Here is a 22,241-nt window from a genome sequence, read left to right as displayed (position 1 = left end):
GACCTCAGCTGCAGCCAGTAACCCCTGACTTCTGCTCTCTTCCCATCCCCACTTCCTCTGTCTCTTCCTGCCTCCCTCCTTCCTTCTCTCTGTGGCTCTTTGTCCATTTGTCTCCATCTGTCTTTCTCTGCATGTGGTTCCTGTCCCCCTCTCTCTATTCTGTCACACCATCGCTGCCCCTTTCCCCTGTCATGTGCTCTCCTTCATGCAAATGCAGGTGTGCTGGTCACCATGACAACAGAGACAGGCCCGGATTCTGAGGTGAAGAAGGCTCAGGAGGAGACCCCACAGCAGCCTGAGGCGGCCGCTGCGGCGACCACCCCTGTGACCCCTGCAGGCCACGGCCACCCCGAGGCCAACTCCAATGAGAAGCACCCGCCCCAGCAGGACACTCGGCCTGCTGAACAGGTGTGTGCCTGAGAGCATGGGTATCCCTCTTCCTGCCCAACAGGAATCCAGAGCCAGTTCTTAGTGGGGAGGGAAGAAGGAAACTGAGATTTATTACTGACCCGCTACGTTCCAAGCACTGTGCTAGGGGCATCGTGTTCACTTTTATATTTAATTCTCCCAAACCTACAGAGAGTGTATGTACATATACATATACATATACATATACATATACATATACATATACACTCACATACATATATATATATATTCAAATATATATATACACACAGATATATATATACAGACACATACATATACATACATATACATACATATATATATATACACACATACATATATACACACACACATATAATACATATATTTTAATTAAGTTAGCACTACACCCAACATGGGGCTTGAACTCATGACTCTGAGATCAGGAGTCATATGCTCTACCGATTGAGCCAGCCAGACACCCCTGAGAGAATAATATTAATTGCCATATTTTACACTTGGGGAAATGGTGGCTCAGCAGATGATGTGAGTTACTCAAGGTCATGTTGCTGGGTGACGGGTGGACGTAAAACCTAGATCTGATTTCCAAAACTTGTGTTCTTTCAACCTTATTTTCCTATTCCCTGAACCTGTCCATTCTAGCCTGGCAAGCCCAGTATAACCCCAGAGCAAAATCCATTACCCTGAAGGGACAGGGGACCTACTGAATCACCTAGCTGTTGAATTCACACCCCCCTTCATTCACAACAGGCCAAGAGGGTAGGAACTTGGCCAAGGTCATTGAGGGCATTGGTGGCAGTTAGGCCTGGCTGGCAGGCCCTTCCCTCCATTAGGTCAGTCCACAAGCTCTCAGCCTCATGCTAGACCAGTGACAGTCTGATAAGGACGAGGCCAGATGGATGCTCTGGTAACTCACATGCTATTTTAGGGAGATAGGGCAGCCCTGGTCACCGGCTTTGGTTCTGTGGGATGCCTCCCTCCACCCGAAGAAGTGGACCCCTTCCATGAGCCTACTCTGTTGCATATAGTAGCTCTGGCTCTCCTCCTGCGTATACCTGCCATAGCTACTGGCCACCCTGGGGGTCTTGGAGGGCAGTGGCTCTCATTTTGGGGGCCATCTTAGCCCCAGCTGCTGCATTGTTTTTGTGTCTCTTTTGGATGAAAGGCTGTGGTCTCAAGCTCACTGACCAGACTTTTCCCCTGGTTGGACCTACAGAGCCTAGACATGGAGGAGAAGGGCTATGGGGAGGCTGATGGCCTGTCAGAGAGGACCACGCCCAGCAGAGCCCAGAAATCACCCCAGAAGATTGCCAAGAAGTACAAGAGTGCCATCTGCCGAGTCACCCTGCTTGATGCCTCTGAGTACGAGTGTGAAGTGGAGGTAGGGAGCACACACCACATGCCCTACCCCAGCCGACTGGCCCCAGAGCCAGGGCGAGCTTCTGTGTGCCCTCAGCCTGGGCCAAGCCACAGAGCATCCATTCTTCATGGAGTCCTGGACCGACTGCAGCATCCTGGAGAGATGACCTGGCCAGCCCTCCTTTGTACAGATGGTGGCACCAAGGCCCGGAGAGGGCGGTTACAATTGCAAATAGAATTAGACGAGGCACAGGGCTGGCGCCAGAAAACAGCTCTGTGGGTGGCGGGGAGGGGCTGTACTTTGGCAAGGAGTCCCCATCCAAGGGCCAGTAGGCCTGTGGACTGGGCTCTTCAGTCTCACCTAGCAGACACTGGTGTTTCAACTAGAGTCATTTTTATGTTTTTATTGGGTGGAGGGAGGGGTCTTCCTTTGTGAATGCCCCTCTCCAGGGCACCAGGACAGACTGGTCACTTGAAGGTTCCGTGGTATAGGTGTCCCCCAGACATGGAGAGGCTGCCCGTAGAAGGACTTCCTCACCTAGGCCATGTAGAAACTGTGTGGCATGATCCTGTCCCACAGTGGGTGGGTGGGGCAGACACCTCCTGTCTGGGATCAGCCTTCCTGGCCCCACATTTGTCATCTTCCTTTCCTGTATAGGCTAGGACTCCCATCCTAATTCTGAGCTCTCACTCATCCCCTTAGAGGGTCCACCCATCTGGGCACCATTCCTGGCTCTCTCCATGTGTATGAAAGAGTCCAGAGAGTGGCCTTACTGCTGAGAGTTACAGGAACCACCTCCCTTTCTCCAGTGCCCCCGGTCTTAAGGGACATGGCTTATTTCTGGGCCCTGGTAGACTGGGTCCCTCTTCTCTGCAGGGTTGTTTTGTATTTATTTGTTTGTTTATTTAATGTTTATTTCTCCTATAGAAGGATTACAAGGTGAACATCTTGCCTATTCCTGGGCAAAAGAAAGGGATATATTCCGCCTGTTCTCTCCTACCCACACTGGCCCAAGATGCAGTTACAGCTTGTCCCAGGAGGGCATGGAGGGTTTGGCTGAGGCCAGGTCCATTCTATCTGAAGGACTCTTCCAGACTCAGGAATCCCTTAGCTTCCCCAAACTACTCTCCAGAGTTAGGCCCAGTCCCAGTCCCCTGGTGATCTAGCCAGACAGGTCAGGGACCTCACCCTCTCTCTGGAGTCCCTTCCCTCTTTAAATAGTGACTGATTCATGTTCTCCCAGCCTGTAATCCTTCTACTGGTGCTCCTCTGTGGGTTTGGAGTACCCAGCCAGGTTCTGGGCTTTGTCCTGCTGAATCCTCAGGCCCAGACAGTGGTTCAGCGAGGTACTGAGCCTGGCTGTGTGGGAGTGCGGGAGGAGGTGGCTCTAACCGTGCTGCTCCCAGCTGAGGCTGCTGTAGGCCCCGGGAGCCCCTATAAAAACCTTACTTGCTGCCTGGGTAGAGGGTGGCATTCCAGGCTGGGCTGCCCTGGATGTCACTCAGACTTAGTGTAAGGGGAGGGTCAGGGAAGGAGAGTCACACTGTGACCCTGAGTCCTAGACCCTTCCCTTCTCCCCTGCCTGTGTCCCTTGTATTTCAGGTGGTTTTTCTCTTCCTCTTACAACCACAGCTTGGACTTTTGGCTTTTCTGTTCCTTGGGTCAAAGTTAGCCTCCTTCTCTTAATCTCAAAGGAGGAGGAATCAGTCACCCCCACCCCCACTCCCCAAAGCCGGCCTAAGGTCTAGGAGAAACCCAGCAGGGCTTGGAAGAAGGCAGTTGGTGAGCTGGGCGTTAGTGTCACAGGATCCAGTAGGACTCGGGGAGCAGAGTCAAATGGGTGGTGGGAGTGCTGAGGTCGTCTTCAGATGCCGGAAGGCTCTTGGGGGTTCCAAGCCTGCCCTGGTGGAACCCCCCACCTTGAGGTATGTCCTGGCCTCATAGCGACTCTGCTCTCTTCTTCAGAAACATGGCCGGGGCCAGGTGCTGTTTGACCTGGTCTGTGAGCACCTCAACCTCCTGGAGAAGGACTACTTCGGCCTGACCTTCTGTGACGCTGATAGCCAGAAGGTACCTGTGCTGGCAAGCAGGGTGCTGTGCGGGGGTGGGGGTGGGGACCTCTTCTTTTAGGCCCCCATAGTCCTGCCTGCATCCCACTCCTTCCTTCAGTCCTTAGCTTCTCATTAAGTGCCTTCCGTTTGCATGCACCCAAAGTTCAGCCAGCCCTTTCTGCCTCAGTTCTCTGTCTCTACCCCTCCCACGAAGTCCTTTCTTGGGGACCTGCAAGTGACCCCCCCAGATGCATACCTGGAGAGCCATGGCCTGGCTTCCTGGGGGACCTGAGACACTTACCCCAGTACCTCTTCCCCACCTTGGGAGGCTCCTATCTGAGTTTTCTTCCTTTCCACCTGTCCCACTGCAGCTGCAGGGACCTGCCCACCCTGCTGCCTCAGAGCAACGCCAGCCATGGATCCAGGGTCCCAAGCCCGGTGGTGAATGGAGATCTCGTTCCCTCACTTTCCAGCTCCAAAGGGCCCAGACTGCTCAGTCCGGGAAGGGTGTTCCCCACCAGGGTGCTAACAGGCTATTTCAGGATGTCTCTCTCTCCTAGCCCTGTATGGCCCTCTCCCCCATCTTCTCTCTAAAGAACCCTATCTTCTCTTTCAGAACTGGCTGGACCCCTCCAAGGAAATCAAAAAGCAGATTCGGAGTGAGTGGATTATCATGGTTGGGGATGTTGTGGAAGGGCGGGTGGGGTCTCCAGGCAGCAGGGGCTCCAGCTGTGCTGCTCTCTCCTACTTGGGGAAAAGGATCCGGAACCATGAGTTCATTTGTGCTACACAGCACATCTTGGGAAGGCCCGGCATTGCCTTATAAATGAAAACCCGAGGCAGGCACAAGAGAAATGACCATCTAGAGTTGCACAGCAGGTTAGCAGAGGAATCATAGATGCATTCAGGGTGATAGGCCTAGAAGGGACCTGCAAAATCATCTAGGATAAGGGGACACATTGATGGCCTGAAAACAGCTTCCTTCCTGTCCAAGGCTGGTGTAAACTTCTATGATTGGTGACCCTCGACTCAGCTCAGAATCCTCATCCACACAACACTGCAGGCCACGGCCAACTGATGGGAGTTAACATGTTAGGGAAAAGCTAGGCCTGCCCTGGTCTGGGCTATCTTCTGTTTTTAATGATAGATGACTGAGGCCCAGAGAGAGGCAGTTGCTTACCTAAGGTCGCAGAGTGAACTATTGGCCAATCCAGGTCTTTAGCCCTGGCCTCCCAACACCATCCTGCTCTCTTTTCAAGGCCTGGGGCGAAGAGACAACCTGTCCTTTCTGGCTCAGAGAGGAAGGGCATATTGGGAGGGGTGGAGCAGCCTTCTAATGGCAGAAGGGAGGAAGTAGGTGCTCAGCCAGGGGGCACGCAGTAGGTGGAGACCTGGAGCCTAGAAGCAGAGATGCCTCCACTGGGAGCTCCTCCCCCTTGGCTGTGCTTGGACTCCCTGGTCCTCGGGGCTGGAAAACAGAGCCTGTTGCCATGACAGCAGGCAGCTGGGCCCAGGGATGCCAGCTGACTCTCCGGGAGAGGCTGGAGGGATTCTTCCTGTAGGCTCCTGTCAGTTGAAGACAAAGAGGCAGGCACACAGACAAAGCATGCTCCTCTGGGGCTGACAGGGTCCTAGGCCTGGGCTTCGGGCTGTCCCTAGGAGTCCCAACCCAGCTGGGAGGCCTGCCTCTCATGCCTGCAAGAATTGGAACACGTACATGCAGCCAAGTGTGCACTGTTTGAGGAGGACCGGGAGCTTGGAAAGGAGAGGCAGAAGACAGAATCGTTGGAACTCAGCATCTTTCCCCAGAGCAGGGAGTCAGTCGGTCCCCTGTCTCTGCAGCCCCGGCCAGCACGGCCCAGGCCTCGTGAATGGCTGCTGCTTGTGACCATCTCAGGTCATGGAGGAGCAGTTCTGCCTCCTTCGGTAGAGCCAGAGTCTCCATCCCTACCCCTGGGACTTCTACCCATTCATCTTTGTTCTGCCTTCTGGGGCCCTCATAGAACAATTTTTTAAAAAGATTTTTAAGTATTCCCTACACCCAACGTGGGGTTTGAACCCACAAACCTGAGATCGAGAGTCTCATGTTCCACTGACCGAGCCAGTGAGGCGTCCCACCATTTTCTTGCTCAGCCCCTCAGCCTCCTGAAGGCAGCACCGTGGGTCCTTGTGTCTTGGGCTTCAGAGCTGGGTATATTTCCTCCTAAATCTCTCTGGGTGACTCTCTGGGCTTCTGTCTCTCCTTGGCAAGTGGATTAGGGTTCATGCCTCACAAGGCGAGGTGTCGGTTACATGTGGACAGCACCTGGCACATAGTAGGTGCTTCCCTGAGGTAGTTTGGTGTGATGGTTGAAAGACAGACACTGGAAGCCAGACTGACTGGATTTGAATCCTGACTTCAACACTACTTCTTGTGTTATTCAGTTGTTCTGTGCCTCAGTCTCCTCACCTGTAAAGCGGGGATAATGATAGGACTTATGTTTAGGGTTGTTGTGCAGGGTAAATGAGCTATCATGTGTACAACACCTGGAATGGTGCCTGCACCTAGAAGCATCTAGTACATATTATCTGTCGTTATTACTATTATTACTACTACTGCTACTACTATTATTCCTGAGACGGGGATTGTTCTCCTTGAGGCCGCTTTAGCTGTGGGTTCCGGGGTCAGGTGACTGGAGCTTACATCCCAGTTCTGTACCGCTGACTAGCTCAGTGACCCTAGGAGAGTGACTTGCTCTCTTAGAATCTTCATCTATACAAACAAAAGTTTAGAGCACCTGGGTGGCTCAGTTGGTTAAGCGTCCGACTTTGGTTCAGGTCACGATCTCACGGTTCATGGGTTAGAGCCCTGCATCAGGCTCTGTGCTGACAGCTCAGAGCCTGGAGCCTGGCTCAGATTCTGTATCTCTCTCTTTCTACCCTTCCCCCCGTCCCCCTTTCTGTCCCTCCTCCCTCCCCCTCCATTTGTCTCTTTCTTTCAAAAATAAATAAAACATTAAAAAATTTTTAAAAAATGTACCTCAGGATCATTATGAAGCTCGAACTCCTATATGTGCGTGGACAGTTCTTAGCAAGCAAAGTGACTGGCACTTAGTAAGCGCTGGAGACATTACAGCTTTTTGGGGAAGACGGTGAGGATCACAGGGACAAGGATGGTGGTAATGGCATGGCCTCCAGTCCTTTGTGACCATGGTCCTACCTTGGATGGGCCTTGCTTTCTCACATTGTCCCAGGAGTGAGCTGCCCATTGTTCTAGATAGTAGCCTTCCTCCAAGGCCTCCTCTCTCTTAAGTGGTCATCCCTTTTCCTGGCTTGGGGAGCTTGTTTCCAGCTAAAACCTCAGTCTTTATTTCTCTCTCTGCCTATTTGTGTACCACTGATTGGTTGTATCTCAGTGTGGAGTTTAACATTTATCCCGTGAAAAGCCCTTTGCTACTTTCGGGTCGTTGTGCTTGCCTTTTAGGTCTTGCTAACAACCCCGTTCTGCCATCCGATGTGGAGCCAACCTGGCACAGGGCAGTCTTATGAAGGGGGTTCCTAGGAACAGTAATCTGGCAGGATGCCCTATGAGAAATGGACACAGCAGGTCAAATAAGTTTGGGAAACCCCTAAATGCATGTCCCCTTGAGGGGTGCAATTGACAACAGCAGAGTGAGGGCTCTGAGAAGTCCACAGTGAGGGAACCCATTTGATATGATTTGTTTTCTTCCCATTAACATCCAATGGCATAGACTTTGATGTGGAGGAGGGAGCATGGGCTCTGGAGCTAGGAGGATTGGGTCTGAGCCCTAGCATTGCTGTTTCTTAGCTGAGTGACCTTGGGCTGGCCACTTTACTGACTGGGCCTCAGTGTCCTCATTTGCAAAATGGAGATAATCATAAGACTTTCTCATAGGAGTTGCTGCAAGGTTTCCTGAAGTGATGTTTGTGATTCCCAGTAGGATTGACATGCACCACTGCTCTTCTTTCTTTCTACCTTCCTTCCCATTGCTGTTTCACGAGTCTTTCAACCTGAGCTTCAGTCTCCTCATCTTTCAAGTGGGAATAATATTCCAGTCTTCCTGATTAGATTGTCCTGAAGTTATAGATATGAGAAAACTTTGAGAAATTGCCCATAGTATGATGCATCTGGGTCACCCACTGGGGTGATGGGGCCTCTCTGATTGTTCCCCTATCTTTTCCTCTTAGGCAGCCCCTGGAATTTTGCCTTCACGGTCAAGTTCTACCCCCCTGATCCTGCCCAGCTGACAGAAGACATCACAAGGTGAGGGCAGCAGAGAGGGGGTGGGTGTGCTGGCCATGTGATTAGGAACAAAGGCACCCGGCCCTGGTAGACATGGGGCAGTGATGATGTGGCAGTTGCAAACTGAGATGCCTGTAGCAAGTCCAGGCAGACAGCATCAACAAAAGAAGCTGACTCAGTGCAAGAAAAAGTGATGCAAACACAGTAGGCAGTGGTAGCGCACCCTCAGCTTTAGAGAGGGAAGCATCCCAAGCAGCATTGGGACCCATTTCACTGATTGAAATTGAAATTCAAGAGGGCACACACCATCTAAAACAATTGCTGTTAGCCCCAGAAATCAGTGCCATGTGGGAACTGTTGAAGTGAAGCTAGAGATTTGAGAGTGAAAATCCACAAATTTCAAATGTTAGCAGCTAATTCATACTTCTAAAAATCATGATAGAGGCCATCTCTGGATGGGACAAGCCAAACACATCTGAAGGCTGATGTTCTGGGTGGACCACCATTTTTGACTTTGGAGATAAGGCAGGAGTAGAGCACAGGTGCCTTTGCCCATTGGGATTTGGTCCCATGTGCTGCCCTGTGCACATGTCAGGCATGTAAGGGTCAAATGAGACATGATCCCCCTGCCCCATGGAGGCAAGCCTCGGCTGCTGGAGTGAACATGGATTGTATGTACAATCTCATTGTGCCTCAGGGCCAGTAGATCACGTGGCTTGAAGATTAGAAGTGGGGTGCAAAGCATTTTTCAGAATGAGAACTTCTATGGGGGTTCATCCCACCTCTGGAATCAGAACAGGTAGAGACCCTTCTCTTTATCTAAGCCCTTTCCAAAGAGGAACTCATGATATCTCACTTCATGATATCCTGGGGTTGTGTTATCCATGTGCTGGGCCCCATACTCCCAACAATAATAAGATGATGGCTTGGAGTTATTCTTAGAGCAGAGGAGGGGCTACTAAGCCAGCCTCTCTCTCCCATTGGGTCTCTTCTTAATATTGGCTGCCTGTTTGCCAAGCAATGGGCCACAGGCACAATGCCAACTGTGGCCTTGGGAGATAATACAGATGTCCCTGAGATAGATCAGATCTGAAGTCTTGGCCTCATTAGCCCTGCTCTAAGCCCTGAGGTCATCTTGGGACCAAGATTCAGCAACAAGGTCTCAATTCCATTTCCAAGAGGACTGAGGGTTGTAGACCAGCTTAGTCCCCATTCCTCTGGTCTTACCCGCTGATATCTCTCCTCTTTGTGCCAGACCCCGGGCATTGGGCTTCTAGGGACACCAGGAGAGAAACTAGCCCTGCTTGGCATGGAAGACCTCAGGGAATGGGATAGTAGTAGCAGCTGGTTTAGTAAAAAATATTCAGGCTCAAAATAAACTGGTCAGAATGACAAAATGAAATGAAATATTGGTCAGAGTGGCAGTGATTTTCTAATTTTTAGACTTGAACAAAAATGCCTTTAGGCCCGCACTTGGTGCCTGTGATGTTTGAGCTACTACTGATTCTGAGCCTATGCCTTGGCCCTGAGTGCAACTGAGGCCGCACATACTTTGTGTCAGAGCTTCAGTTCAGACTGCAAAATAGTGTCATGGAGCAGTAAAAATTATACGAGTAAAAGCCACTTAAAAGGAAAAGCAACAGATGATTGCAAACAATGGTGAAACATGGCAAAATGGGCAAGGAGGCATCACTGCCTGAGAATGAACTGAAACATTTTTTTAATGCAATAACTGAAAAAGCAATAAAAAAATTGTTTAAAATGGATCTAAAAACTGTAAAATGATCCAAGTGTGCATAAAGTTATAAAAAACCATCGCCTTATGGTTGGAAATGTTTCTTTTAAAACAATTTGTTTTTAGACAATTCACTTACAGCTGGAGGCAAAATAAAAAGTTTTGAGAAAACATTGGCAAACAGGTTTGTCCTGGCTGTGGAATGCGGTGCAGAAGTTAAAATGAATGAGGTCAGGTCGTTTGTGCTGATCTGGGAAGGGCACTGGGCACGTAGTTGTGTTTGAAAAAGCAAGCTGTAGAATTAGATGTATCATTTGATACCATGTACAGGTTAAAAAGACCCATGATTCAAAACACGCGGATTTCTGTATGTCCACGGAGGAAGAAAATCTAGAGCACCACACAGATAATAGGGGTGATCTCTGGGGGAGGGGATTAGGGCTGAGAATAGACATCAAGAAGGAATTTAGAATTATCTTGAAAGTGTACATCTGCAGGGGCACCTGGGTGGCTCAGTCGGTTAAGCATCTGACTCTTGGTTTCAGCTCAGGTCATGATCTCACGGTTTGTGAGATCACACCCCGTGTTGGGCTCAGTGCTGGCAGCATGGAGCCTGCTTGAGATTCTCTCTCTCCTGGATCTCTGCCCCTCCCCCCACTTGCACACACACACGTGCATTCTCTCCCCTCTCTCAAAATAAATTTAAAAAAAACATTGACAAAACAACAAGAAAGTTTACATGTGTTTCACAATAAGAATATATTAATTGCAGGATTAAAAATAGATAAAATTAAAAAAATGGTCAACCAGCAGAGTATTTAGCTTCAACATGTTAGAAATTTAATGTCCCCACAGTAGGGAAAAGTCCCTCGAAGTTAGAAATTAACAAAATATTTAAAGGCACGCAAAATGGTACAAAACTATCCTTTTAGGACACACCCAAAGTATCAGTGCCTGAAATGCCAGTGTCTAGGAGCATCCCTTTTCTGCTGAACCGAGTGTTGATCAGTTTGGTTCTGATGGGCAGGTGGGCCTCTGTGCTGGGGGTGTCTAGGGAGGGGGTGGGGCCCATGCCCATGGCCACTCTCCCCTATCTCCAGATACTACCTGTGCCTGCAGCTGCGGGCGGACATCATCACGGGCCGGCTGCCCTGCTCCTTCGTCACACATGCCCTGCTGGGCTCCTACGCTGTGCAGGCTGAGCTGGGTGACTACGATGCTGAGGAGCATGTAGGCAACTATGTCAGTGAGCTCCGTTTTGCCCCCAACCAGACCCGGGAGCTGGAGGAGAGGATCATGGAGCTGCACAAGACGTACAGGTGAGGGGTCTCCCCTGGCTCCTCAGCCGTTAGCTAGGGCCCCAGATGCTGCGCTGTAAGTACCCCGCCTGGCTCTGCCCCTGACTCGAGGTGTATCCGAGAGCAAATCATCTCATCCCACTGGGTCTTTATCAAATGGGAATGGTAGGAACTAGCAGTGTGACCATAAATGACCTCTTGGGACCTCAAGTTCATAAGCTTTTCTGTGGGTATGATAATTCCCTGTCTGTGGCCTCCGAGGATCTGTCTCTTTATCTGCCAGCTGGAGATAAGCAAAACTCTCCTGTGTCCTGATGTCTCAGTCTTGGTGTGAAGTTCAAAAGTTTACGCTCTGAAGCTGGACTGCCTGGGTTCATGTTCTCGCTGTGCCACTTTCTAGCCAGGGGATCTGGACAGGTCACTTCACTTCCCTATGCTTTAGTTTCCTCATCTGTTCAGTTTGAGTGCTAATAGAAGCTGCCTTGTGGTGTTGTTGGGGGACTAAATGGCACACATTACAGACATGCCACATACTTAACTGTTGCTCTCTGTGATTTTAGAGGTTGAATAGTTGTGCAATGGAAAGCACCTTGTTCTAGGAGTTAGATGATGGTTAACTAGATGGGTCATTGTGCAGCTGGCTGTTTAACTTAGCAGCCCCATCTTTCACTTGCACATGTATGGATTTAGATTATCCATGTGTCTCAACTGTTGGTATTGGGGGCAGGAGAATTCATTGTGCAGGATGTTTGGCATCCCTGGGCTACAGGCATCAAATGCCCATAACACGTTCTTAGTCATCTAACAACCAAATGCCCCCTCCCCCATTTCCAAATGCTGCTGTGAGGTTGGTACCACCCCTGGGGGGAATCACCTAGAACTAAATGGCCTCAAGGGTCCTTTAAGCTGGAAGTGCTTTGAGCTCCAAGTCCAGGGTTGTTATGGGAACCTAATTTGATAAATGATGTGAAGCGCATTATAAGCCATGAAGTGCTGTGTATGTGTGTGTGTGTGGGGGGGGGGTATGGTGATATTACCTTATTGCTAAGGAGGATGGGAGGAATCAGGTGAATTGTCTCCAGGGGGGCTGCATCTGGAGAGGAGGCCTAGGACAGGATGTGGAGGGAATGTGTACGGGGGAGGAAAGCCCATTGGAGTGTGATGGAGTGCTAGGTCCAGAGTGGCAAGTGCGTCTCTCAGAGACTTGCACACCAACTCTGGGTAGTAGTGGCTGCTACTGTATTATGTTCAGCAGGATACTGAAACCGCATTGGTTAGCGGTGTCTGCCTGGGCTCAGGAATAGGGAGCGACGGACGGCCTGCCTGCCCCACCGTCTGTCATTCCTGTCATAGGAATACATACAAGATGTATTAGGGATTTGTGAAAGTCCTGATGATTCAGAGAAAGAAGCTCAAATATAGGCTGGAGAAATGCTAATAGCCACCCCTTCAGCTTTTACAGCTCTTTTGACTTAAAGCACCTGGACATCTAGTGTCCAGGCATCTCACACAGCAGCTCACTGAGGTAGACAGAGCAGAGGAAACTGAGGCCCAGGGGATAGGAGACAGATGTAAGTGAAGGATTCGGAAGGAGCACAGACTCTGGAGCCACATTGTCTGGACTCAGATCCTGACTTTGCTGCTTAATAGTTTGTGTGGCCTGAGGCGAGTTATTTGAGTTCTCTGTGCTGGTTTCTCTATAAAGTGGGAATAATGGTAAGACATACCTTACAGAATTGTTACGAGGGTTCAGTGAGTTCATACACGTGAAGCATTTGGAACATTAACCAGCATGTAGTGCTCAATAAATGTTAGCCATGACTAAATAGAAAATGTACAGTTTCCTGGCAGCCAAAGCAAAGAAGGAACTTGATGAATTACATAACTTTCTTTTCAGAAAGGAGAACGTGCACCTGCTTCTCAGGGGAGATGAAGTGGTTGCTGATACAAAGTTCAGAGAGAAATATCTTATGGGGGTGATAATTTAGGAGCCCCTGGGTGATTATAATGAACAATGTCTTCCACAATGGCTCTTCAGTCAAGGAGAAGCAGAATTTATGGCTCACATTTAACTCAGTGGCAGATTAAAGCAGAAACCCCGACTCCCACCTCATCCCTTGAATACTTCCCAGAGGAGACAAGACTAGACCTGAGCTTTGGCAACAGGAAGGGATTGGGTGGCTGAAGCCGAGGCTGGGGGTGCACCATCTTGCACTGAGAGCAGAGGGGAGGGACTGGGCGAGGTCTAGTCATATGCCCACTCCAGCACATTTGTTTTCCTAGAATCACAGGTTCTGATCACAGCCACCTTCAGCCAGCAGGACTTAGGCCTGGGCCTTTTCCATGGCTGTCTGTGATCATGTTCTTTCTCTTAGGGGCATGACTCCAGGAGAAGCAGAAATCCACTTCTTAGAGAACGCCAAGAAGCTTTCCATGTATGGAGTAGACCTGCACCATGCCAAGGTACTGCTGGGTCCCAGGGTCCGCCTAGCATCTGGGGTGTGTGTGTGTGTGTGTGTGTGTGTGTGTGTGTGTGTGTCCCTGGTGCTTCCAGAGGGCTTGGTGTGCCAGACCCTGTGTTCCCTCCAACCTGAATCCTTTTATATTCTTATTTCTCATTCCTCAAAGTTCCATAATCCTTTCTCATATTATATTTACTTATGAACCTGTTTGTACCACGTAGAGCTTGGCCTGGTACCACATATGTATCACTCCATGTTTTCTGGCAAATGAATGATTAAGTAAGTGACAGAGAGAATGATCAAAAAAGCAACTGGGTGTATAAATGACAGAATGAATGAATGAATGGAGTGAATGACTGTGTGGGGTGGGTCAGGGGCTCCAGCATGTAGGCTCTAACCCTGATCCCGGAGTCTCTTAGAAGCAGAGCTCAGGAAAGGGTTTCAGGCCAGATGGCAGGTGTAGACTCCAGGCCTGCCATTTGATGGTGTCTACTCACGCAGGACTCCGAGGGCATTGACATCATGTTGGGAGTCTGTGCCAATGGCCTGCTTATCTACCGGGACCGGCTGAGAATCAACCGCTTCGCCTGGCCCAAGATTCTCAAGATCTCCTATAAGAGGAGTAACTTCTATATCAAGATCCGGCCTGGGGAGGTGAGCCTGCCTTGGGAATCCCTTCTTCTCACTGGAATTGGCTAGAATGGAGAGAAGACCTTGACATCTGAGCCTGGGTTTTTCCTACTTAGTATACATGGGTCCTGGGTAAGGAGAGAACACTCTTCTTCTGGGATTCTCTACATAGACTTCATACCTTGGGTGGCTCAGTCAGTAGAGCATCTGACTCTTGATCTCAGGGTCGTGAGTTCAAGTCCCATATTGGGCATGAAGCCTACTTTAAACAAAAGACTTCATGCCTTATGTATGTGCCTACATGCAAACATCATTTACACACAGACATAACACACAAACACAGGAGCACACATAAAGATAACCACATATATTCAAGTTACACAGATCAATGAGTACCTGGCCATCCATATCCATGTATTTGCTTACATGAAATATTCAAGTATGTACACATACCAAAATACATGACCACACACACACACACACAAACGTGTATATGTTCAACCTCTATACCTCACCCATCAAAAAAGTCCATTTATTTCTACCTCTCGAATAAATGCAAACCCATCTGCTTCTGTCTTTCTCCACTGTACCAGTCACCAACAGCCACCATCTCTCACCTACATTTCTACAAGGTACTTCTCACTGGTCCCCCTGCCTCCATTGTGCCTTCAGGCCATTTTTCTCATAACTGCCAAAAAGAGCTCAAAAGTCCCTTTCATCAGGTCATGTCTGATGCAATGAGATTACTACTACCCCCCTCCCTCCCCGCTTACTCTCCCACCTTAAATCTTTCAAGAGCTCTCTGGCTCATGGGCTACTTTCTGAACTCCAGGTGTGGCCACTTACCTCTCCCATGTATCTCTGTCCCATGTGCACTGTGCTCCAGCCCCTTTGGCCTTACCTGACATCCTAGAATGAGCCAAGATCTTTCCTGCCTCCAGCCTTTTGCTTTTGATGTTCTCTCTACCTGAAATTCTCTCTCACATAGTGGGTTCCTTTCCCATCCTTCAGATGTCTGCTCAAAGATCGCTTGTTTAGAGGGCATTCCCAGATCACCCTTTCTAGGACAGATCCTGATCCCCACACCTGCCCAGGTATTCTGTCACATCACACATCTCTGTTCATTCCCTCATCAGCGTCTAAAGTGGTTTTGTTTACTAATTTGTTATCAGAGCATCCCCCTTCCCTGTCCCCAAGAATCTTCTGTCTTGGTCACCATGCTGTCTCTGTTGCTTAGGACTTGTCACAGAGTAAGGGTTCTGTCCACTTTATTGAGTAAATGAATGAACAGGCTAGAGAGTCGCACACGCCTGAGAAGAGGTTCAGAAAGGACGGACCAGCAGCACTAGAGCCCAGGCCTTGCTTCTAACCCACTCTCTTTGGTTTCGCAGTACGAGCAGTTTGAGAGCACAATTGGCTTTAAACTCCCAAACCACCGGTCAGCCAAGAGGCTGTGGAAGGTCTGCATCGAACACCACACATTCTTCCGGTGAGCCTGACCCTGGGGTCGTATGCTCTGTGAGGGAGGGAAGCAGGAGAAGGAACTCGGAGGGACTCCGTGAAAGCCCCTTTACCCAAGTCTCTCCCGTTATGGACCACTTTGACTTGTAGCTTGTGGGACAGTGGGATGAAAGGCCAGCTGTGGTCTAGCCTTGGGCCTGACAACGTAGGTCCGATCCCCCTCCTCACCTCCTCACTCCACTGCAGGCTGGTGTCACCTGAGCCCCCACCCAAGGGCTTCCTGGTGATGGGCTCCAAGTTCCGGTATAGTGGGAGGACCCAGGCACAGACCCGCCAGGCCAGCGCCCTCATTGATCGGCCCGCGCCCTTCTTTGAGCGTTCCTCCAGCAAACGGTACACCATGTCCCGCAGCCTTGATGGAGGTATGCCCCAAATGGGAGATGGGAGAGGGGTGGCATTTAGTGGGAAGTGGGGGCACACCGGCTTTTGCAGAATGAGCAGTGACAGTGGTGGACACCTCACACATTGATTTGCAGCAAGCCTGGTGGCCCGAGACCCTGGTGCATGCACCTGGGCAGCTCCTGGTGGTTTCGCCTAGGCTACAGCATCACTCTCGCTGGAATATGATGTTGCCACTCTCTGGACTTCCCGCAACTTCCCGGAGTCGTGGCCTTTTGGGGTTGCAGGTTCAGCCATATGGTTTTCTGGCCCCCCACCCATGATGCTTAGTGATTCACAGACTGTCAGCCGAGGAGAATGGTATATTGTGACTGCAATGTGCAATGTGACTGGTGATGCCTTACCTGATGGGAGGCTGAGGGGTTGGTTGTTCTCAGTCATTCTTTTTGTTCCAGTGAACTGATCGACATCTAACCACATGGTGCTCTCCACTGCCCTATTCCTGTTGGGCTGACAGGTGCCCTTAATATCAGTGAGAATTGGCCCTACATTGTCCTGTATCCAGCCGACCAGGGCTTCTCAAAACATGGCCCACAGACCACCTGCGAGAGAATCACCTGTAAGCTGGTTAAACATGAAGATTCCTGGGCCTTGGCCAAGGACTCTCCCCAGGATATGCACACTGAAGTTTGTAGGAGAGGTTCAGAGGCCACATGGGCATTGGGGAGATTCAGTTAGGCAAATCTGAGTTCAAATCTCAGCCTTCGTACTCACCAGCTGCTCTGCAGGCCAGGAAGTGGTCATAAATATCCATACATGAATGGCTGGAAGGTCTAGAGCTTAACTGCCCTGTGCCTATTTCCTCTTCTTCAAAATAAGTAATACATACTTAGTTGTGTTATAGGGAGAACTAAATATGGTCATGCCTCTACAACCCCTCAAAAAGTTCCTGGCACATAGAAAGACCTAATAAATTATACCCAATAATGGTTTATTGTTTGTTGTAGCAATAATAAATTATTATTGCTTTTAGGTTTGCAGAGGGTAGGTTTAGGTAAGGGGTGGGGACTTGCCTGGGGAAACAGTGGTTATTCCCAGGACACACTGGGGTAGTTAGTTCTGCTCTAGGCAAGCCAGTTCTGCTCAACACATATTTTGCAAGTGTTAGAATAAGTATGACCCTTTCCTTGGAGGAGCCCATAGAACACTAGGTTTGTAGGCATATAATGTGATTCAAGCCATGGGAGAAGTATATACAGAATACAGAGCACAAAACAGAATATAGGAGAGAGGGATTAATTCTGTCTAGGAGGGGCAGAAAGGGCTTTGAAGGGAGGGTGACAACTGGGCAGGGTTTTGAAGGATACCTAGGAGTTTTCCAGGTGATCAGGAGAGTCTGATACTTTTCCTGCAGTATGAAGTGAGACCTGTCCCAGGACTCCCTGACCATGTTCAGAGGACATGAAGTTTTTCAAAGGTCCATTTGAGGCTGAGGAAGCTCCTTCTTCTCCTTGAGTGGGAGGAGAGCTAAGTAAGGGTTGAGAGCTAACATTTATGCAAAGGGAAAGTACAGTCCCTTTATTTTCCCCTGCAGCTTCCTACATGAAGCCCAGATTGTGCAGGGCAGCAAAGATTGGTCTAGAGCTGGTGAGGCTCATCCTCTCCTACATCCCTCTGGAGGACCAGAAGGCTGAACTCTAAACCAGGAGACCTAGGTCTTTGTCCTGATTCACTGAAAGGTCACCAGTGGGAACTTTCCCCTCTTGGAGTCTCAATTTATCTTTTGTAAAGTGAGGAAAGTGATTCCCATTCTAGCCATCAACACAGAGGATTGTGCGGATCAGATGAGATGGTGTGCATAAAAGGGCACTTTGCGAAGTGAGTATATGTGAATAGAAAGAATAATTATTCTCTTTTAATTTAGGCCAGCCCCAAGGATAATCCATGCCATGGTCATTTCAATTCAGTGTTTTCCAGGCATTGTTTCCCACCAAGACATAATCCATGGGCATAGTCTGGATTATGTCCAGTGCCTAGTGTAAAGCCTCTAATTCCATCCCTTTCTTTCCTATTCAGAAAAGTACTTTGGAATGCCAGTGAGTGAGAAAGATGTTATTGCAGGGATCCCTCTGAACTTTCCCTAATTTATAAAGAGGCTAAGTTATTTGCAAATCTCAGGACTTTAGCTTTCAGTAGTAAAAGCTAATCTCACAATATCTATGTATTGCCAAATAATGGTCAAGTGAGTATTCTGTCACAACCACCACAACAAAAACATCAACATTTGTGGTCCAACATTGGTTGAATTGGCTCACTCTGTGCCAGTCTGTCTTCTAAGTATTTACACACATTAGTTTATTCATTCCTCCCCTCAGCTGTCTGAAATAAGTATTGTTTATAGATGAGGAAACTGAGGCCCAGAGAGGTTGTATAACTTACCCAAGGTCACACAGCCAAGAAGAGATGGATTTGAGAATTAAACCTGGGCTCTAGTGCCATAGGAGTCAGGAGGGGGTCTGGGGCTGGGAGGCAGCTCTGCTTCGTACCATCCTCATGACTGGACACGGCTACCTCCCCTGTACTTATCCCTGACCTGTTGGAGATGTGGATGTCTGTGCTCCACTCCAACCATGGTTGGGCGGTTGGCAGGGCTGGCTCCCTGTCCGTCCCCCTGGGAGAGGTCTCACAAGGCCACCTGGCCATCTCTGCCCATTTTAGCGGAGTTCTCCCGCCCAGCCTCGGTTAGTGAGAACCATGACGCAGGACCCGATGGTGACAAGCAAGAGGAGGATGGCGAGTCTGGGGGTAGGCGGTCAGAGGCCGAGGAGGGAGAGGTCAGGACTCCCACCAAGATCAAGGAGCTAAAGGTAGGAGCCTGACTTTCTCATACCCTCTGACCTGGGGATCAGGAGGCTGATTCTGGGTCTAGCCTCGGCCTTGGCCTTGAGGTATTTCCAGCTGTGGCCGAGCACCCTCATTATGGGATGCACCATGGACAGGGCCTTGCCCAATACCTTGACATCCCCTGGTGTTGGGTGGTAGGCACGCTGCCCCCTTCCCCTCCTTTTGTCCTGCTTCCCCACAGGGGCACTCTGTCCCCTAGAGGACTTCAGCCTCCCCTTGCCCACTCCTAATTTGCCCCTTTGACTGTGATTTGGGTTTGCATGGCCCCTTCCTCCCCAGAGCATGATGGGGTGTCCCTGTAGGCCTTCACAAGGATGAGGTTCAATTATGTCCCCTCCTGCTGCCCCATGCATTTCCCACACACTTGTGCACACACTCCTGCAGGCACACATGGCCTCCGGTGGGCATGCATTCGCTCACAGTTTCTTACCCCTCTCACAGTAGGGTCATGCACCCAGACATGCAAGAAGCATGCACACGGGCATGTGCACACATGGGTATAGCGTATTTCCGTCATGCAGTTGTAGCTTGGAGCACAGGCCCCTGAACATACATGCTGATGGCAAGAAGCATGAATGCCCAGAGCCCTCATGTCCTGTTTACTGAGTGTGACTGTCTGCTTTGCCCCCAGTCCTCCCACCCCCTTCTTCACCAGCCCGGGCCAGCACCCTGCCTCACACCCCACACCTTTGGCTACCTCGCTGCCCCTTGGGTGGCCCACCAGCTTCCCTGGCCCCTGCTCCCCAGGAAAGAACCCTCTGGGCTACCTGCTGCACCAGACCTGGCCAGGGGCCATTGCGGTGCCTCTAATCCGTTTGCTTTACTGACCCTGCCGGTTCCTTCTCCTTCTCCCGCCTCTCGCTAGCCGGAGCAGGAAACCACGCCAAGACACAAGCAGGAGGTACTGCATGGGACCTGTCACCACTCACCCAGCCATTCATATCCCCAGCTCATTTGTCACCATCCCACAGTCCACCCCAGGCTTATGTCCTGGTACCATCTCAGCTTCAGCTTTGCCTCTGTTCCTCGGCCATACTCCTCCCCCCCACTACGGCTCCTCCCTCCTCCTGCCCCCTCTCCCTCCCCAACCACCCTTCCTTCTCTCCCTCCACTATCCAGCTCCTTGCTCAGACTACCCCCTAACCAACTGCTTCCCCCTCCCTCCTTCTACCTAGCCTCACACTCTGCCTCTTCCTACCACCCCATGCTTGCTTCCCAACTGCTGACCATCCAGCCTGTGTCTGCCAGCTCTTCCAGTCCATTCCATGCTTTCGTTGGTGTCATCTCCCCCACCCCCACCCGAACCCTTCCTCAGACTCATCTCCTCCATACCACTGTTTGGTCATGCCTCCACCTCCTCTGTGTCCTCTGTGTCCTCCCCCTAAGCTTCTTTTTGTATCTATTGGCAACCAGATGTGGGAATGTGGGTGGGGTGGGGAGGGAGGAGCCTCAGGATGCTTCTGGCCTTCTCACACTCCAGCTTCCCTCCCTCTGGGTGGAGCTTGCTGCTCCAGCTCTGTGGAGAGCCTCTTCTTTTCTCTTCTCTCTCCTCTTCCTTCTCCCTTCCGTTGCTTCTTTGGACTTACTCCTCTGTGTTAAGGACTTCACCTTTCCTTTCACACAATCCCCAACTCTTCATCTGAAACTGTACTACTCTAGAAGCCAGTCTGTTGTAGGCCCTGAGGGAGAGGACAGGGGCTGGGGCATAAGAGCCTGGCCTTGGTGTCCCACAAACTGGGTTTCAGCCTGACTCTCTGAGGGTCATGGGTAAGCCGCTGGAGGCCCCAGTCCCCCATCTGCACAGCAAGACATGTGGACTAGGTTTCCCCAAAGCCCTTAACCCTAATCAAGGATCGCAGGGTTCCACTGCTCCCTCTCTCTCGTCTTCAGGAATGCTATGTGCCCACAGAGCCAGTGTGGCAGGTTCAGGATAGGTCACAAGCCACATCTTGGGTCCATTGCAGCTCATAGCCCACTGCTTTGTGCAAACCCTGTCGGGTTTGACTTCTCAAACATTGTTCTGAGGCAGTTCAGCTCAGGAAGGGATACTGGAAGTACAGACAGATGTCTGGAGGGAAAACAGAAGCCTCAGTGGCATCAATTTCCTTCCTAATTCATGAGTCAATCATAGTGGATCCTTGGATGCCAGAGATAAGCCCAGGGGAAGATTTTAGCCTTGTCCAAGGGCAAGCTTGCCTTCCAGGTAATTCTTCCAGAATCAGCTGATCTGACTTTATAATAAGCTGAGATTGTTCATTTCTTGTCCTGAATTGAGTTGACATGAATCCTAAAACAGCCTTGCAGATAAAGATGCTTGAGCTAACAGCCCACCCCTAAAAGTAGGCCTACTGGCTCCTGTGCAAAGGCTGATCCTCACTTGACCTTGAGGTGGATTACTCTGTCATGCTGCACTGGCTTGAGCTCAAACTTGGCAGTTTAATGGGGGACACATCTAAGACTCCAGCTATACCCAGATCAGTTCTTGTGCCCAGCCTTACCTCTCTTCTTCCTGGTCTCCATTTCTCCTAATCTCTTGAATACCCACAGCACCCTACTTTGTCTATCTAGCCATATCTTACCCTGTCTGCTCTTGAGGAGTTGGTATCCACCAGGTATCCAGAAAATCCTGGGTGATTAGGAAAAGTAGTGGCTCACAATAGAGAGTGCTGAACACAATCTTTTCCTGACTCCTGTGGCTCATTTTTTCTGGGTATCCCTGGCTTAAGGAGTATCTGCATGCTAAGCCCCCTAGGGCCTGAGCAACTCACCTGTTGGGCTAAGAGGGGCCTAGACTGAGGGTCCTGCTAAGCACAATGGTCCAAGTCTTGGCTGGAAGGGACCAGATGCCCCGGAGGCCAGGGAGTGGACCAGAGCAGCCCAGTGAACAGGGTTGGCCAGTTCTCACTGTGCCTTGGTTGTAACCAGAAGAAAGTCACCTCCATGCCCAGTTGAGACTTGGTGCACAGCACCAGTGGAAACTCACCCCATCTTATGGGATTTGAGTTACCTTGCTGGTTCTGAGGCCGGGAACCAGGCAAAGGGAAAGAAAAGGTGGTGCTTGGCCAGAAGCCTCCTCTTCTTAATCTTAAGTGCCTTTTGATCCTCTTTTTAATCTTAGGTGCTTTGTGCACCTGTCAGGGCTAATCATGTCTGCCCCGCTTGGTTCATGGGGTTCAGTGAGGGTGAGACGGAGTCCTGGATGGGAATCACCTTGCTGATGTAGGGCAGCGACCGCCATGGTTACCATTTGCACCGTGCCCTGCATCCCCTGCTTGGAGCTGTTCCTCTAA

At 50.2% G+C, this 22,241-nt stretch overlaps 1 protein-coding gene across 20 annotated transcripts in view; it reads left to right on the top strand.

The window, feature by feature from the left end:
- The first annotated feature begins 217 nt into the window (after window positions 1-217).
- Window positions 218-22,241, top strand: part of EPB41L1 (erythrocyte membrane protein band 4.1 like 1) — a 55,813-nt gene continuing 33,789 nt past the window's right edge. For 17 of the 20 annotated variants that reach the window (XM_019826561.3, XM_045053676.1, XM_045053674.1 and 14 more), the window contains exons 1-12: window positions 218-408; window positions 1,625-1,789; window positions 3,734-3,838; window positions 4,436-4,478; window positions 8,008-8,083; window positions 10,898-11,116; window positions 13,471-13,558; window positions 14,059-14,211; window positions 15,579-15,676; window positions 15,895-16,070; window positions 18,766-18,914; window positions 19,817-19,852. In XM_019826561.3, coding sequence (XP_019682120.1) covers window positions 232-408; window positions 1,625-1,789; window positions 3,734-3,838; window positions 4,436-4,478; window positions 8,008-8,083; window positions 10,898-11,116; window positions 13,471-13,558; window positions 14,059-14,211; window positions 15,579-15,676; window positions 15,895-16,070; window positions 18,766-18,914; window positions 19,817-19,852 — 1,485 coding nt within the window. In that variant the 5' untranslated portion in view covers window positions 218-231. The remainder of the gene's footprint in view (window positions 409-1,624; window positions 1,790-3,733; window positions 3,839-4,435; window positions 4,479-8,007; window positions 8,084-10,897; window positions 11,117-13,470; window positions 13,559-14,058; window positions 14,212-15,578; window positions 15,677-15,894; window positions 16,071-18,765; window positions 18,915-19,816; window positions 19,853-22,241) is intronic. The other 3 variants (XM_045053675.1, XM_045053672.1, XM_045053670.1) reach the window with 1 other exon arrangement.

Source organism: Felis catus, chromosome A3 (genome assembly GCF_018350175.1).
Source record: "Felis catus isolate Fca126 chromosome A3, F.catus_Fca126_mat1.0, whole genome shotgun sequence".
Taxonomy (NCBI): Eukaryota; Metazoa; Chordata; class Mammalia; order Carnivora; family Felidae; genus Felis; species Felis catus.
The sequence above is the reverse complement of the archived record's forward strand: the minus strand, read 5'-3'. Positions and strand labels throughout refer to the sequence as shown.